Source organism: Grampus griseus, assembly GCF_964374135.1.
Source record: "Grampus griseus genome assembly, chromosome: 15".
NCBI lineage: Eukaryota > Metazoa > Chordata > Mammalia > Artiodactyla > Delphinidae > Grampus > Grampus griseus.
Window position 1 is genome coordinate 64322226 of NC_139009.1, and position 17765 is coordinate 64339990.

Consider the following 17765-nt stretch of genomic DNA (forward strand, 5'->3'; position numbering starts at 1 on the left):
CAAATAACATACAAGGGAGCTCCCGTAAGGTTAACAGCTGATTTCTCAGCAGAAACTGTAGATAGCCTCATCCAGGGGGAAGGAGCAGTGACAATGGACAACCTGAAATACAAAGTATGCCAATAAAATGGACAACCCTCCCAGAAGGGAGGGGCACGATATATTTAAAAGTGATGAAAGGGAAGAACCTACAACCAAGACTACTCTACCTGCAAAGATCTCATTCAGATTCAACGGAGAAATCAAAAGCTTTACAGACAAGCAAAAGCTAAAAGAATTCAGCACCACCAAACCAGCTCTACAACAAATGCTAAAGGAACTTCTCTAAGTGGGAAACACAAGAGAAGAAAAAGACCTATGAAAACAAACCCAAAACAAATAAGAAAATGGTAATAGTAACATACATATCGATAATTACCTTAAATGTGAATGGATTAAATGCTCCTACCAAAAGACACAGGCTTGCTGCATGGATACAAAAACAAGATCCAAATATATGCTGTCCACAAGAGACCTCCTTCAGTCCTTGGGACACATACAGACTGAAAGTGAAGGGATGGAAAAAGATATTCCATGTGAATGGAAATCAAAAGAAGCTGGAGTAGCAATACTCATTTCAAATAAAATAGACTTTAAAATAAAGAATGTTACGAGACACAAGGAAGGACACTACATAATGATCAAGGGATCAATCCAAGAAGACATAAGAATTATAAACATATATGCACCCACATGGGAGCACCTCAATACATAATGCAAAAGCTAACAGCTATAAAAGAGGAAATCGACAGCAACACAATAATAGTGGGGGACTTTTAACACCTCATGTACACCAATGGACAGATCATCCAGACAGAAAATTAATGAGGAAACACAAGCTTTAAATGACACAATAGACCAGATAGATTTAATTGATATTTATAGGACATTCCATTCAAAAACAGCAGATTACACTTTCTTCTCAAGTGCACACTGAACATTATCCAGTATAGATCACATCTTTCATCACAAATCAAGCCTTGGTAAATTTAAGAAAACAAATCATATCAAGCATCTTTTCTGACCTCAACGCTATGAGATAAGAAATAAATTACAGGAAAAAAAACATAAAAAACACAAACACATGGAGGCTAAACAATACGTTATTAAATAACCAAGGGATCACTGAAGGAATCAAAGGGAAATCAAAAATACCTAGAGATGAATGACAATGAAAACATGACGATCCAAAACCTCTGGAATGCAGCAAAAGCAGTTCTAGGAGGGAAGTTTATAGCAATATAATCCTACCTCAAGAAAAAAAAAAATCCCAAGCAATCTAACTTTACACTTAAAAGAACTAGAAAAGAAGAACAAACAAAACCCAAAGTTAGCAGAAGGAAAGAAATCATAAAGATCAGAGCAAAATTAATTAAATAGAAACAAAAAAACAATAGCAAAGATCAATAAAAGTAAAAGGTGGTTCTTTGAGAAGATAAAATTGATAAACCTTTAGCTAGACTCATCAAGAAAAAGAGGGAGAGGACTCAAATCAAAAATAGAAATGAAAAAGGAGAAGTTACAATGGACACCACAGAAATACACAGTATGCCAATAAAATGGACAACCTGAAAGAAATGGACAAATTCTTAGAAAGGTATAACGTTCCAAGACTGAACCAGGAAGAAATAGAAAATATGAACACACCAATCACAAGTAATGAAATGGAAACTGTGACTAAAAATCTTCCAACAAACAAAAGTCCAGGACCAGAAGGCTTTACAGGTGAATTCTATCAAACATTTAGACAAGAGCTGACACCCATCCTCCTCAAACTCTTTCAAAAAATTGTAGAGGAATGAATACTCCCAAGCTCATTCTACGAGGCCACAATCACCTGATACGAAAACCAGACAAAGTTACTACAAAAAAAGAAAATTACAGACCAGTATCACTGATGAATACAGATGCAAATCTCCTCAACGAAATACTAGCAAACAGAATCCAAAAACACATTAAAAGGATCATACACCATGACCAAGTGGGATTTATCCCAGGGATGCAAGGATTCTTCAATACATGCAAATCAACCAATGTGATACACCACATTAACAAACTGAAGAACGAAAACCATATGATCATCTTAATAGCTGCAGAAAAAGCTTCTGACAAAATTCAACACCCATTTATGATAAAAACTCTCCAGAAAGTGGGCATAGAGGGAACCTACCTCAACATAATAAAGGCCATATACGAAAAACCCACAGCAATCATCATTCTCAATGGTGAAAAACTGAAAGCATTTCCTCTAAGATCAGGAACAAGACAAGGATGTCCACTCTCACCACTATTATTCAACATAGTTTTGTAAATCCTAGCCACGGCAATCAGAAAAGAAAAAGAAATAAAAGGAATCCAAATTGGAAAAGAAGTAGTAAAACTGTCACTGTTTGCAGATGACATGATACTATACATAAAGGATCCTAAAGATGCCACCAGAAAACTACTAGAGCTAATCAATGAATTTGGTAAAGTTGCAGGATACAAAATGAATGCAGAGAAATCGCTTGCATTCTATAAACTAACAACAAAAGATCAGAAAGAGAAATTAAGGAAATAATCCCATTCACCATTGCAACAAAAAGAATAGAATACCTAGGAATAAACCTACCTAAGGAGGTAAAAGGTCTGTACTCAGAAGACCATAAGACACTGATGAAAGAAATCAAAGATGACACAAACAGATGGAGAGATATACCATGTTCTTGAATTGGAAGAACCAATATTGTGAAAATGACTATACTACCCAAAGCAATCTACAGATTCAATGCAATCCCTATCAAATTACCAAGAACATTTTTTATAGAACTAGAACAAAAAATCTGAAAATTTGTATGGAGACACAAAAGACCCCAAATAGCCAAAGCAATCTTGAGGGAAAAAAACGGAGCTGGAGGACTCAGACTCCCTGACTTCGTATTATACTACAAAGCTACACTAATTAAGACAATATGGTTCTGGCACAAAAACAGAAATACAGAATAATGGAACAGGATAGAAAGCCCAGACATAAACCCACGCACCTATGGTCAACTAATCTATGACAAAGGAGGCAAGGATATGCAATGGAGAAAAGACAGTCTCTTTAATGAGTGGTGCTGGGAAAACTGGACAGCTACATGTAGAAGAATGAAATTAGAACACTCCCTAACATCACACACACAAAAAAACTCAAAACGGATTAAAGCCCTAATGTAAGACGGGAAACTCTTAAGAGGAAAACATAGGAAGAACACTCTTTGACATAAATCACGGCAAGTTCTTTTTTGATCCACCTCCTAGAGTAATGGAAATAAAAACAAAAATAAACAAAGGGGACCCAATGAAACTTAAAAGCTTTTGCATAGCAAAGGAAACTGTAAACAAGATGAAAAGACAGCCCTCAGAATGGGAGAAAATATTTGCAGATGAATCAATGGACAAAGGATTAATCTTCAAAATATATAAACAGCTCATGCAGCTCAATATTAAAAAAAAACAAAGAACCCAATCAAAAAATGGTAGAAGACGTAAACAGACATTTCTCCAAAGAAGACATACAGATGGCCAAGAGGCACATGAAAAGCTGCTCAACATCACTAATTATTAGAGAAATGCAAATCAAAACTACAATGAGGTACCACCTCATGCCAGTTACAATGGGCATCATCAGAAAATCTACAAACAACACATGCTGGAGAGGGTGTGGAGAAAAGGGAACGCTCTTGTACTGTTGGTGGGAATGTAAACTGATACAGCCACTATGGAGAACAATATGGAGGTTCCTTCAAAAACTAAATATAGAATTACCATATGACCCAGCAATCCCACTACTGGGCATATACCCAGAGAAAACCATAATTCAAAAAGACACATGCACCCCAGTGTTCACTGCAGCACTATTTACAATAGTCAGGTCATGGAAGCAACCTAAATGCCCATCGACAGATGAATGGATAAAGAAGATGTGGTACATATATACAATGGAACATTAGCTATAAAAAGGAACGAAACTGTGTCATTTGTAGAGACGTGGATGGACCTAGAGACTGTCATACAGAACGACGTAAGTCAGAAAGAGAAAAACAAATATTGTATATTAACGCATATATGTGGAATCTAGAAAAATGGTACAGATGAACCGGTTTGCAAGGAAAACAGTGACACAGATGTAGAGAACAAACGCAAGGGGGAAAAGTGGGGTGGGTGGGATGAATTGGGAGATTGGGATTGACATATATACACTAACATGTATAAAACAGATAACTAATAAGAACCTGCAGTATAAAAAAATAAATATTAAAAAAAATCACTGCTATAGAAAAATACTAATATTAGAAATAAAGTTCTTAAACAAAATTCAAAAGTTACCAACCTAGTGATGTAAACTCTTCTTCCAGAGAGCTAGAGCTATTGGAAGATGAACTCTGATCATCTTTACTTTCTGAAGAACGATGTGTTCCATCCTCTTCGTCTGTTGAAAGATCAACCGCTCTGGATTCTAACAGGACGTTTTTTGAATATAACAAGAAAGAGTCAAGATGTTGGAATCAATAATTGAAATTATGAACAACACATGGCATATGTAAAATATGGTGTTTTAATTTTACTCCACATATTTAAAGTAGATATGCAGACCTTTCCTAATTTCCATTCTTTCTGAAATCAATGGATGGTCTAATAAATGTACAAGGACGTATTCTATTTGTGTTATCTACTTAACTAGTAAAATACTCTCTTCATTAAAGAATGAAATGAAAAGAGGAAAGGGAACATAAGAGAAAAAAGAAAATGACAAAAAGTGAAAGGATATTTAAATGAAAAAAGAAAAACAGTGATAGTGAATAAGTAGAAAAAGAAAAGAATACTTAACGTACATTTCCTATATGCTAGAACGTACATTTCCTATATGCTAGCATATATTTCCTATATGCTAGACATACTGAAGTTACGAGATTTATTTCATTTAACATTCACAACGCTATAAAGTAAATGCTATTACTGATGAGAATATTAAGGACTGGAAAGGCTAAATAACATGTCCAATGTCACAAAGTTACTAAATGAAGAAGCTGGGCTTTCAGTCAAATTTCATCCAATTCTGGAATTTAGGCTCTTGTAATATAAATACTAAGTTACATTTCAATGGCTGGTGGTAAGAAGTACTATAATGAGTACTGTAGCCTCAAACCAAATCATGGATCTATTTCCATTGTGTGATTCTGGAAAGGACATAGTCAATTAATCTATTAAACAAAGACAGCATTAAGAGAGAACACCCACAGAGGTATTGTGAGAATCGAATGAGCAAAGTGTAAAGGAATTTATGGTATTATTGACAAAAAAGGACTTGTTAGTTCACAAATATTTTGTAATAGTTGTGAATAACCTTAAGATTTAAGATTACATAAATAAGTACTCTTATATTAAGAACGTTCCTTAATTAGAAAACCTATATAAATTTCAAAAAAGCTGGAGTAAAATCAAGAATTAAAAGACAAAGTAATATATCGCTTCTTGGCCATTTGGCTAAGATCAAGTGTAAAAGACAAGGAATATAGCTGTAGCTTACATCTTTCTTAGCTACTGCTATTTATAACAACTCCTACATCTTCTTAAAGTGAAGTAAAGTTACACCAGAGCAGTGGTTCTCAGAGTATGATCCATCAACGCTTGGAGGTCCCTCAGACCCTTTCAGCGGGTCTGAGGGAAAAGCCAAACTACTTTCATCACAACATTAACTTGTTACTTGCCCTTTCTACTCCGTTGGTGGGTAAAACTGCAAATCTTTTAGTATGAATCATAACAGTGATACCAATCTGCAGAAGCATCCACTGTATTCTTTTCCACCTTGTACTAGCAAGAAAAATAGTCAGTTTCACTTATTGTCCTTAATGAAACAATAAAAAAATAATTTGATTAAATTTTGGCCCTGAGTACACATCTTTTTAATATTCTGTGGATCAAAATAGAAGCATGCATAAAGCACTTCTGGCTCATAATGAAATGCAATGGTTGCCTCAAGGAAAAGCACTTGTGTGATGAGCTGCAAGTTGAACTTAACCACTGTCTTTGAGGAGGAAAACCTTTCTACTTGAAAGAATGACAGACAAACTCTAGTTATTCAGACATGGGTATCTGACAAACATTTTCTTAAAAACGAGCAAAGTTGTGCCTATCACTTCAAGAATTAGAAGTTTCAAGTGAAGTCTATAATTTTGGGAATTATACTACTGTGAACTTGATAGCTTTCCTCTACTGTGAACTTGATAGCTTTCCAATACTTAAAGACTGATGATGTCAGTAGTAGCATTAAGAGAGTTTTTCTTTTGACATTGTAATAAATTGTACCAACACTTGCAAGAACTGCAACTCGGTGAACTACTACTTTCCAAAGAGTCAATGCATGATGTTACCAGTCATGCATGGGTAAAAGAGCCATTCAAAGTGCAAAACACACCGACAGATTTTAATCTAGTGGAGTACAAAAAAATTGACTGATATGGTTTCAGCTTCCTCATGCCAACTAAAAATTGGCACTTGCCTTCTGCATCTACAAGGATTAAGTCACAAACTACTGTAGCTGCTGATTTTCAATACACCCTGAAAGGAGTTCAGGGCAGAGATGAGGAATGAGGTACTCTGTGCTTTGGGAAAAACTGGCAGAACAGGCCTTCAGACAGATATTTTCAGAAGATTTTATGAGCTCAATCCTTACATCTCCTCATATCTGGAAAAGCACTAAAATCATTAATGGTGATGTCTGCTCCTCATGACTAGCAGCAAGCCTGCCAAAATGTGTGTTTGACCGCACAAACCCCTCTTCACTAATATCATATGTAATACTGACCTCTCCCCTACCTCTGTGGAGCAGTTTCTCAAAGCTACCTGAAACGCTGTCTCCTGGGCTATAGTTCTCATTTTGCCCCAAATAAAACTTAACTCACAAACTTTCACATTGTGCATTTTCTTCAGTCGACACACATTGCAAACTAACCTTTAAGAACCTATTACTTTTTGAGCTTCATTGTAATATTAAAGCAGAATACCTTCAATGAACTAAAAAGGCTCTTAAGTACTCCTAATCATCTATCTGTGGTTTTCTTCATACATTCAAACAAAACAACATATTTCAATAGACTGAATGCAGAAATATCTGTGAGAATTCAGCTGTCTTCCATTAAACCAGACATTAAAGAGATTTGCAAATTGAAAACGTCACTCTATTTTTCAGAAAACAGTTATTTTTCATTAAAAAGGTTTATCTGTACATATAATGAGTTAATTTTAAAAAAGAATTAATAAAAGTTTATCTTAATTCCTAAGATGGTAAATATTATAGATATAATCCACAGAATTATTATAGATATAATCCACAGAAACAAAAGCTCTTTGGGATCCTTAATTATTCTTAAGAGTATAATGGGTATGTACACCTTTAAGACCAAAAGGGTACTCTTAAGACCAAAAAGTTTGAGAACCACTGTTTCACTGTTTTAGAAGGCAAGAGAAGAGGCAACTCCTGGGACCCCCCCTCCCATTAAAGTTTAACCAGATGACTCTTACATAAAGCAAAAAATATTTTAAAAGTCATCAGAACTTCAGATAAACAGGTGATTATAACAATGACTAAGAAATCACCAAAATCACTTGGACTAAAAGTGGGAGAAAATTTTTTTACCTCAAGACTAACCAAAAACTATATATTTTTTTACAGATACTTTTTTATTTATTGAAATTATACCATGTATACTGTCTTGAAAATAACAATAAATTACGTAACATATCATTAGCAACATAGGTTTGTTTTCTACATGGTTATTTCATCCTGTGACAAGCCAGAAATGCTGAATCATCACTCTATTGGTGGCATCATCCACAGGTGACAAACTGGAGATTCTACTCATGTCAACAGGCCAGGGATTACCTCAGTTCATTAAACCTGAGTGTTAGGTATCCTGGAGAAACATGGTTTGCAGACAAAAGTAGGTAAAAAGTGCCATTTATCTGGAGAAGCTAGTTGCTTTTAGGGCCTTTACTACGAGCTTCACTACTGAATTTTTTTAGAAGTTCCATTTAGAATGAAACATAATCTCAAATATTTTTATGTGTGTCTGAGTCAGAAGTTAATGTATTTAAACTTCAAGACCCTATTTATACAAGTTCCTTCCAAGTCCTTGTTCCTGTGTTTTTATTTCTAACTTTTCCCAACTATATAGTTTTATTTTTAACTATATTATTATTAAACTCCAATTCAAACTAGAACACATCTTATGTAAACAAGTTTATGCTGCTTGAATTCTATTTTTAAGAACGCAAAGGTACTTCAAAATTACTACACTGTATTTAACACCATTATTGGTACTCTACAGGGTCACCAATCTGTTGTTAGTGGCATATATTGCTATTTTTATCTTTTCTTTAAATAACCGCTTAAAAAACAAAACGCAAAAGAAAATGTCCCAAAGCCTGTCACCTAAATTTTTCTAGTGTATCGTTTTGCTTGTTTTCGAGGAAAAGAATTGGGGACAGAAAGTACCTTCACCTACCTAGGAGTATTAGGAATTTTTAAACTCTTCTGTGACGATTTAGGTTCTTCATAAGCATAAAGTGCAGCGCTAAAGCTATATATAATTAGTGAGGGTTTATCTGACAGTGCAAACACGGACAAGCCCAAACCTTGCAGTATTCTTTCTACTCCCCCAAGGGGCCCAATACGGAGATACAGGCAGCAGGCCAGTGATCGCAGGCAGGTATCATCGTTGTTCGTGGTTGGCAAAGGGTTGTAGAAACCTCTAGAGAATCCCGCGGCCTCTTTCCCCATCCTCCCCACACCCCGCCCCGGGCATCCACCCTGCTGCCCCAGGCACCCATCCTGCTGCCCCGCGTCACCTGGGACGTCCGAGCCTCCGTCCAAACGCGAAGCCGCTCTCGCGGCGTGCCGGGAACTGGCCCAGACCCGGCCGCGGCCCCGGCCCCGGCCCCGGCCCCGACCCCGGGCCCGGCGGGGTAGTTCCGCCGCTTCCGCGCGGCCTCCTCCAGACTGCAGCCCTTCCTCCGCAGGGCCCAGGTCTGCCTGCTCCCCCGGCGCGCCGGGTTCAGCAAACGGCTCCTGGGTGCTGTCGCTGTCACTAGAGTCCGCTCGGCGCTGCCGGAAAGTCCTTTTCGGCCTGTGAGCCATAGCAGGTTCACTTCCTGCTCTGGCTAACCCAGGCCTACAACAGTCACCCAGGCGCGCGCTCCCGCCTCCCGCCTTTCCGCCGCATGCGTGCGCCCTACCGGCGCGTCTTCGACTCCAGCTTCGCCATGCGCATGCGTGCTTTGTTCCCTTCGATCTGTTCGACCGAGTTCGGTTCCCAGGGCTGAGGCATGTAGAGCGTTTTTACTTTGCAAGGCCAGATTGTGCAGATGGTCGCAGAGAATCTCGCTGACTTCCGGAGGTGAGTTCCATGGAAAGCTGCACTCACAGGCTCTTGTGCAAACCCTATCTGGGAATCAGGTGTTATGCCCACATCCTGGACTGGGACTGGATCTGCTCTTCTACTTTCTGGAGAGAGTGAAGTTCTCTCCAACCAAGAATTAAAACAGAAAAAAAAAAAAAAAAAAAAAAAACCAAGCAAAAAAACCGCAGGTGTGTGTGTGTTTGAGATTGTCTCTGAAAGCTAAACAGTAAAATCTACACAGTAAAATCTGCACATAAATGATAGGTGCACAAATAAGCAAAAATCAAATGATTGCTTCCAAGTATCAAGGCTTCAGTAGAACCTGGTTAAATACGTTGGTCCATAAGAAAAAAAAATGTATTTGAAAAATGGGGATGTTATTTAAAAAGATGCACAGAGATAACAAGGACAGCCCCACAGAATTACCTTTAGAAACAGGTAAAGAGCAACAAGAGAGCAAGAAGCCTTTTTAGGTACCCATAATCATCACTACTTTATATTATTTGCTCTTTCTTATGAATACGAGGAATTTCTTCCCCCAAGATGACATGAATAATGCCATATATCTTATTTGCCCCCACTATACTAATTTACAATACTAGCTTATTAAATTAATCAACTGGTTATTAGGAAACTTTGCATTATTCATATTTTATATAATTTAAAATTGCAGAGGTTAATAATTGAAAGAAAATTGGCATATGAAATATTTCCAGCTTTTGGAAATCGTTTATCCCCTAGTGAAGTGACATTTTATTCTGCTTCTCTAGCCATTGATCAGTGGGTTCTGAGCTCCCTCTAGTGAGAAATGTGCTACTTACAGAAGGATTGTGTCAATCTTGGAAATTACCTCCTTTCTCATAATAGAGCTACTTTTCATTCTCTGTTGTTATAAGTAATAGATATATTTTCATTTTTAAGCCAAACCTACATCAGATTTTCTCAGAGAACAAATATTGAGAAATCTTATTAATAAGTTATCACTCTCTCCTTCGGGAATTAAAAACACTTATTGTGGAAATAGATCCACAAAAGTATGGACCTAATTTTGTTTTCATTTTTTCAGTATCTATTTTTGAGCACTTACTATGACGGTCTCTTGTCCTGGGCCCAAAGGGTCATGATATACATGGGGGTCATGCTCCCGGTGGTCAGGTGCTATTAGCCAAATTATCCCTACAGTTTGGCTTGTTGGAAATTACTTTAAAAAAATGATGCTCAAAATACTTAATGTAAGATCTACACTCTCAACAAATTTTTAAGTGTACAGTACAGTATTGTTAATTATAAACACAATGTTGTACAGCAGATCTCTAGAACTTTTTCCTTTTAACCAAAGCTTTTTACTTGTTGTACTTTAACTCCCCATTCCTCCTCCTCCCTGCCCCTGGCAATCACCATTCTCCTTTTTGCTTCTATGAGTTTGGCTATTTTAGGTACCTCATGTAAGTGGAATCATGCAGTATTTACCCTTCTGTGACTTAGCATAATGTCCTCAAAGCTCATCCATTTTGTCACATATAGTGGGATTTCCTTCCTTTTTAATGATGAATGATATTCCATTGTCTCTATATACCACATTTTCTTTATCCATTCATTGGACAATAGACATTTAGGTGGTTTCCATACCTTGGCTATTGTGAAGAATGTTGCAATAAACGTGGGAGTGCAAATATGTCTTCAAGATCCTGATTTCAATTCTTGTGGATAAATACCCAGAAGTGGGATGGCTGGATCATATGGTAGTTTTATTTTTAATTTTTTGAGGAACTTCCCTACTGTTTTCCATAACAACTGCACATTTCACATTCCCACCAACTGTGTGCAAACATTCCAGTTTCTCCACAACTTTGCCAACACTTGTTGACTATTGATTGATTGACTGATTGATACCGGCCATCCTAGCAGATGTGAAGTGATATCTCATTGTGGTTTTGATAGGCATTTCCCTGATTAGTGATGTTCAGCATCTTTCACATAGCTGTTGGCTTCTTTGGAGAAAGTCTATTCAAATCCTTTGCCCATTTTAAAATTGGGTTATTTGGTTTTGTTGTTGTTGTTGGTTTTGTTTTGTCATTGAGTTGTAGTACTACCTTATATATTTTGGATATTAATCTCTTATCATATATATGGTTTGTCAATATTTTTCTCCCTTTCCATAGTTTGCCTTTTCAGTCTGTTGATCATTTCCTTTGCTGGGCAGAAGCTTTTTAGTTTGATGTAATCCTACTTGTCTATTTTTGATTCTGTTGCCAGTGCTTTTGGCATCATATCCAATAAATCATTGCCAAGACCAATGTCATGAAGATTTTCCCTTAAATTTTCTTTTAAGAATTTTACAGTTTAAGATTTTATGTTTAAGTGTTTAATATATTTTGAAATGATTTTTGTATATGGTGTAAGATAAGCATACAATTTTGTTCTTTTGCATGTGGATATCCAGTTTCCCCAACACCATCTGTTGAAGAGACTATTCTTTCCCATTGTGTGTTCTTGGTATTTCTGTCAAAGATTAGTTGACCGTATATGTGTGTGTTTATTTCTGGGTTCTCTATTCTGTATCATTGTTCTACATGTCTGTCTTTATGGCAGTACCATACTCTTTTTTTTTTTTATCTTACTTGAAACTTCTGTGTGTTCTTTTATTTTTTTTTAACATCTTTATTGGGGTATAATTGCTTTACATGGTGTGTTAGTTTCTGCTTTATAACAAAGTGAATCAGTTATACATATACATATGTTCCCATATCTCTTCCCTCTTGCGTCTCCCTCCCTCCCACCCTCCCTATCCCACCCCTCCAGGTGGTCACAAAGCACTGAGCTGATCTCCCTGTGTTATGCGGCTGCTTCCCACTAGCTATCTACCTTACGTTTGGTAGTGTATATATGTCCATGCCTCTCTCTCGCTTTGTCACAGCTCACCCTTCCCCCTCCCCATATCCTCAAGTCCGTTCGATAGTAGGTCTGTGTCTTTATTCCTGTCTTACCCCTAGGTTCCTCATGACATTTTTTTTCTTAAATTCCATATATATGTGTTAGCAAACGGTATTTGTCTTTCTCTTTCTGACGTACTTCACTCTGTATGACAGACTCTAGGTCTATCCACCTCATTACAAATAGCTCAATTTCGTTTCTTTTTATGGCTGAGTAATATTCCATTGTATATATGTGCCACATCATCTTTATGCATTCATCCGATGATGGACACTTAGGTTGTTTCCATCTCCGGGCTATTGTAAATAGAGCTGCAATGAACATTTCGGTACCTGACTCTTTTTGAATTATGGTTTTCTCAGGGTATATGCCCAGTAGTGGGATTGCTGGGTCATATAGTAGTTCTATTTGTAGTTTTTTAAGGAACCTCCATACTGTTCTCCATAGTGGCTGTACCAATTCACATTCCCACCAGCAGTGCAAGAGGGTTCCCTTTTCTCCACACCCTCTCCAGCATTTATTGTTTCTAGATTTTTTGATGACGGCCATTCTGACTGGTGTGGGATGATATCTCACTGTACTTTTGATTTGCATTTCTCTAATGATTAGTGATGTTGAGCATTCTTTCATGTGTTTGTTGGCAGTCTGTATATCTTCTTTGGAGAAATGTCTATTTAGGTCTTCTGCCCATTTTTGGATTGGGTTGTTTGTTTTTTTGTTATTGAGCTGCATGAGCTGCTTATAACTTTTGGAGAGTAATGCTTTGTCAGTTGTTTCATTTGCAAATATTTTCTCCCATTCTGAGGGTTGTCTTTTGGTCTTGTTTATGGTTTCCTTTGCTGTGCAAAAGCTGTGAAGTTTCATTAGGTCCCATTTGTTTATTTTTGTTTTTATTTCCATTACTCTAGGAGGTGGGTCAAAAAGGATCTTGCTGTGATTTATGTCATAGAGTGTTCTGCCTATGTTTTCCTCTAAGAGTTTGATAGTTTCTGCCCTTACATTTAGGTCTTTAATCCATTTTGAGCTTATTTTGGTGTATGGTGTTAGGGAGTGATCTAATCCCATACTTTTACATGTACCTGACCAGTTTTCCCAGCACCATTTATTGAAGAGGCTCTCCTTTCTCCACTGTACATTCCTGCCTCCTTTATCAAAGATAAGATGACCATATGTGCATGGGTTTATCTCTGGGCTTTCTACCTGTTCTATTGATCTATCTTTCTGTTTTTGTGCCAGTACCATACTGTCTTGATTACTGTAGCTTTGTAGTATAGTCTGAAGTCAGGGAGCCTGATTCCTCCATCTCCGTTTTTCGTTCTCAAGATTGCTTTGGCTATTCGGAGTCTTTAGTGTCTCCATACAAATTGTGAAATTTTTTGTTCTAGTTCTGTGAAAAATGCCAGTGGTAGTTTGATAGGGATTGCATTGAATCTGTAGATTGCTTTGGGTAGTAGAGTCATTTTCACAATGTTGATTCTTCCAATCCAAGAACATGGTATATCTCTCCATCTATTTGTATCATCTTTAATTTCTTTCATCAGTGTCTTATAATTTTCTGCATACAGGTCTTTTGTCTCCTTAGGTAGATTTATTCCTAGATATTTTATTCTTTTTGTTGCAATGGTAAATGGGAGTGTTTCCTTCATTTCACTTTCAGATTTTTCAACATTAGTGTATAGGAATGACAGAGATTTCTGTGCGTTAATTTTGTATCCTGCTACTTTACCAAATTCATTGATTAGCTCTAGTAGTTTTCTGGTAGCATCTTTAGAATTCTCTATGTATAGTATCATGTCATCTGCAAACAGTGACAGCTTTACTTCTTCTTTTCCGATTTGGATTCCTTTTATTTCCTTTGCTTCTCTGATTCCTGTGGCTAAAACTTCCAAAACTATGTTAAATAAGAGTGGTGAGAGTGGGCAACCTTGTCTTGTTCCTGATCTTAGTGGAAGTGCTTTCAGTTTTTCAACATTGAGGATGATGTTGGCTGTGGGTTTTTCATAGATGGCCTTTATTATGTTGAGGAAACTTCCCTCTATGCCTACTTTCTGTAGTGTTTTTATCATAAATGGGTGTTGAATTTTGTCAAAAGCTTTCTCTGCATCTATTGAGATGATCATATGGTTTTTCTCCTTCAATTTGTTAATATGGTGTAACACATTGATTGATTTGCGTATATTGAAGAATCCTTGCATACCTGGAATAAACCCCACTTGATCATGGTGTATGATCCTTTTAATGTGCTGTTGGATTCTGTTTGCTAGTATTTTGTTTAGGATTTTTGCATCTATGTTCATCAGTGATATTGGCCTGTAGTTTTCTTTCTTTGTGACATCCTTGTCTGGCTTTGGTATCAAGGTGATGCTGGCCTCATAGAATGAATTTGGGAGTGTTCCTCCCTCTGCTATATTTTGGAAGAGTTTGAGAAGGATAGGTGTTAGCTCTTCTCTAAATGTTTGATAGAATTCGCCTGTGAAGCCATCTGGTCCCGGGCTTTTGTTTGTTGGAAGATTTTTAATCACAGTTTCAATTTCAGTGCTTGTGATTGTTCTCTTCATATTTTCTGTTTCTTCCTGATTCAGTCTTGGCAGGGTGTGTATTTCTAAGAATTTGTCCATTTCTTCCAGGTTGTCCATTTTATTGGCATGGAGTTGCTTGTAGTAATCTCCCATGATCTTTAGTATTTCTGCAGTGTCAGTTGTTACTTCTCCTTTTTCGTTTCTAATTCTATTGATTTGAGTCTTCTACCTTATTTTATTGATGAGTCTGGCTAATGGTTTATCAATTTTGTTTATCTTCTCAAAGAGCCAGCTTTTAGTTTTATTGATCATTGCTATCGTTTCCTTCATTTCTTTTTCATTTATTTCTGATCTGATTTTTATTATTTCTTTCCTTCTGCTAACTTTGGGTTTTTTTGGTTCTTCTTTCTCTAATTGCTTGAGGTGCAAGGTTAGGTTGTTTATTCTAGATGTTTCCTGTTTCTTAAGGTGGGCTTGTATTGCTATACACTTCCCTCTTAGAACTGTTTTGCTGCATCCCATAGGTTTTGGGTCGTCGTGTCTCCATTGTCATTTGTTTCAAGGTATTTTTTAATTTCCTCTTTGATTTCTTCAGTGATCACTTTGTTATTAAGTAGTGTATTATTTAGCCTCGATGTGTTTGTATTTTTTACAGATCTTTCCCTGTAATTGATATCTAGTCTCATGGTGTTGTGGTCAGAAAAGATACTTAATACAATTTCAATTTTCTTAAATTTACCAAGACTTGATTTGTGACCCAAGATATAATCTATCCTGGAGAATGTTCCATGAGCACTTGAGAAAAATGTGTATTCTGTTGTTTTTGGGTGGAGTGTCCTATAAATATCAATTAAGTCCATCTTGTTTAATGTATCGTTTAAAGCTTGTGTTTCCTTATTTATTTTCATTTTGGATGATCTGTCCATTGGTGAAAGAGGGGTGTTAACGTCCCCTACTATGAATGTGTTACTGTCGATTTCCCCTTTTATGGCTGTTAGAATTTGCCTTATGTATTGAGGTGCTCCTATGTTGGGTGCATAAATATTTACAATTGTTATATCTTCTTCTTGGATCGATCGCTTGATCATTAGGTAGTGTCCTTCTTTGTCCCTTTGAATAGTCTTTATTTTAATGTCTATTTTGTCTGATATGAGAATTGCTACTCCAGCTTTCTTTTGGTTTTCATTTGCATGAAATATCTTTTCCATCCCCTTACTTTCAGTCTGTATGTGTCTCTAGGTCTCAAGTGGGTCTCTTGTAGACAGCATATATATGGGTCTTGTTTTTGTATCCATTCAGCCAATCTGTGTCTTTTGGTGGGAGCATTTAGTCCATTTATATTTAAGATAATTATCCATATCTATGTTCCTATTCCCATTTTCTAAATTGTTTTGGGTTCGCTATTGTAGGTCTTTTCCTTCTCTTGTGTTTCTTGCCTAGAGAATTTCCTTTAGCATTTGTGATAAAGCTCGTTTGGTGGTGCTGAACTCTGTCAGCTTTTGCTTGTCTGTAAAGATTTTAATTTCTCCATCAAATCTGAATGAGATCCTTGCTGGGTAGAGTAATCTTGGTTGCAGGTTTTTCTTCTTCATCACTTTAAATATGTCCTGCCACTCCCTTCTGGCTTGCAGAGTTTCTGCTGAAAGTTCAGCTGTTAACCTTGTGGGGATTTCTTTGTGTGTTATTTGTTGTTTTTCCCTTGCTGCTTTTAATATGCTTTCTTTGTATCTAATTTTTGACAGTTTGATTTATATGTGTCTTGTCATATTTCTCCTTGGATTTATCCTGTATGGGACTCTCTGTGCTTCCTGGACTTGAATAACTATTTCCTTTCCCATATTAGGGAAGTTTTCAACTATAATCTTTTCAAATATTTTCTCAGTCCCTTTCTTTTTCTCTTCTTTTTCTGGAACCCCTATAATTCTAATGTTGGTGTGTTAAATGTTGTCCCAGAGGTCTCTGAGACTGTCCTCAGTTCTTTTCATTCTTTTTTCTTTATTCTGCTCTGCAGTAGTTATTTCCACTATTTTATCTTCCAGGTCACTTGTCCGTTCTTCTGCCTCAGTTATTCTGCTATTGATCCCATCTAGAGTATTCTTAATTTCATTTATTGTGTTGTTCATCGTTGTTTGTTTCATCTTTAGTTCTTCTAGGTCCTTGTTAAACATTTCTTGCATTTTGTCTATTCTATTTCCAAGATTTTGGATCATCTTTACTATCATTATTCTGAATTCTTTTTCAGGTAAGCTGCCTATTTCCTCTTAATTTGTTAGGCCTGGTGGGTTTTTGTCTTGCTCCTTCATCTGCTGTGTGTTTTTCTGACTTCTCATTTTGCTTATCTTACTGTGTTTGGGGTCTCCTTTTTGAAGGCTGCAAGTTCATAGTTCCCATTGTTTTTGGTGTCTGTCCCCAGTGGCTAAGGTTGGTTCAGTGGGTTGTGTAGGCTTATGGTGGAGGGGATTAGTGCCTGTGTTCTGGTGGATGAGGCTGGATCTTGTCTTTCTGGTGGGCAGGTCCACGTCTGGTTGTGTGTTTTGGGGTGTCTGTGGACTTATTATGATTTTAGGCAGCCTCTCTGTTAATGGGTGGGGTTGTGTTCCTGTTTTGCTAGTTCTTTGGCATAGGGTGTCCAGCACTGTAGCTTGCTGGTTGTTGAGTGAAGCTGGGTGCTTGCGTTGAGATGGATATCTCTGGGAGATTTTTGCCATTTGGTATTATGTGGAGCTGGGAGGTCTCTTGTTGACCAGTGTCCTGAAGTTGGCTCTCCCACCTCAGAGGCACAGCACTGACTCCTGCCTGCAGTTCCAAGTGCCTTTCATCCACACGGCTCAGAAAAAAAGGGAGCAAAAGT

At 37.1% G+C, this 17765-nt stretch overlaps 1 protein-coding gene across 4 annotated transcripts in view; it reads right to left on the minus strand.

Annotated features, from left to right (window-relative positions):
- Nucleotides 1–9199, minus strand: part of GCFC2 (GC-rich sequence DNA-binding factor 2) — a gene marked incomplete at its 5' end in the record, with an annotated part of 72927 nt that extends 63728 nt beyond the window's left edge. For 2 of the 4 annotated variants that reach the window (XM_082671819.1, XM_082671817.1), the window contains 2 exons: nucleotides 4394–4519; nucleotides 8911–9199. In XM_082671819.1, the coding sequence (XP_082527945.1) occupies nucleotides 4394–4519; nucleotides 8911–9199 (415 nt within the window). Of the gene's footprint in view, nucleotides 1–4393; nucleotides 4541–8910 lie in introns of all 4 variants that reach the window. The other 2 variants (XM_082671818.1, XM_082671816.1) reach the window with 2 other exon arrangements.
- Between the last annotated feature and the right edge of the window lie 8566 nt (nucleotides 9200–17765).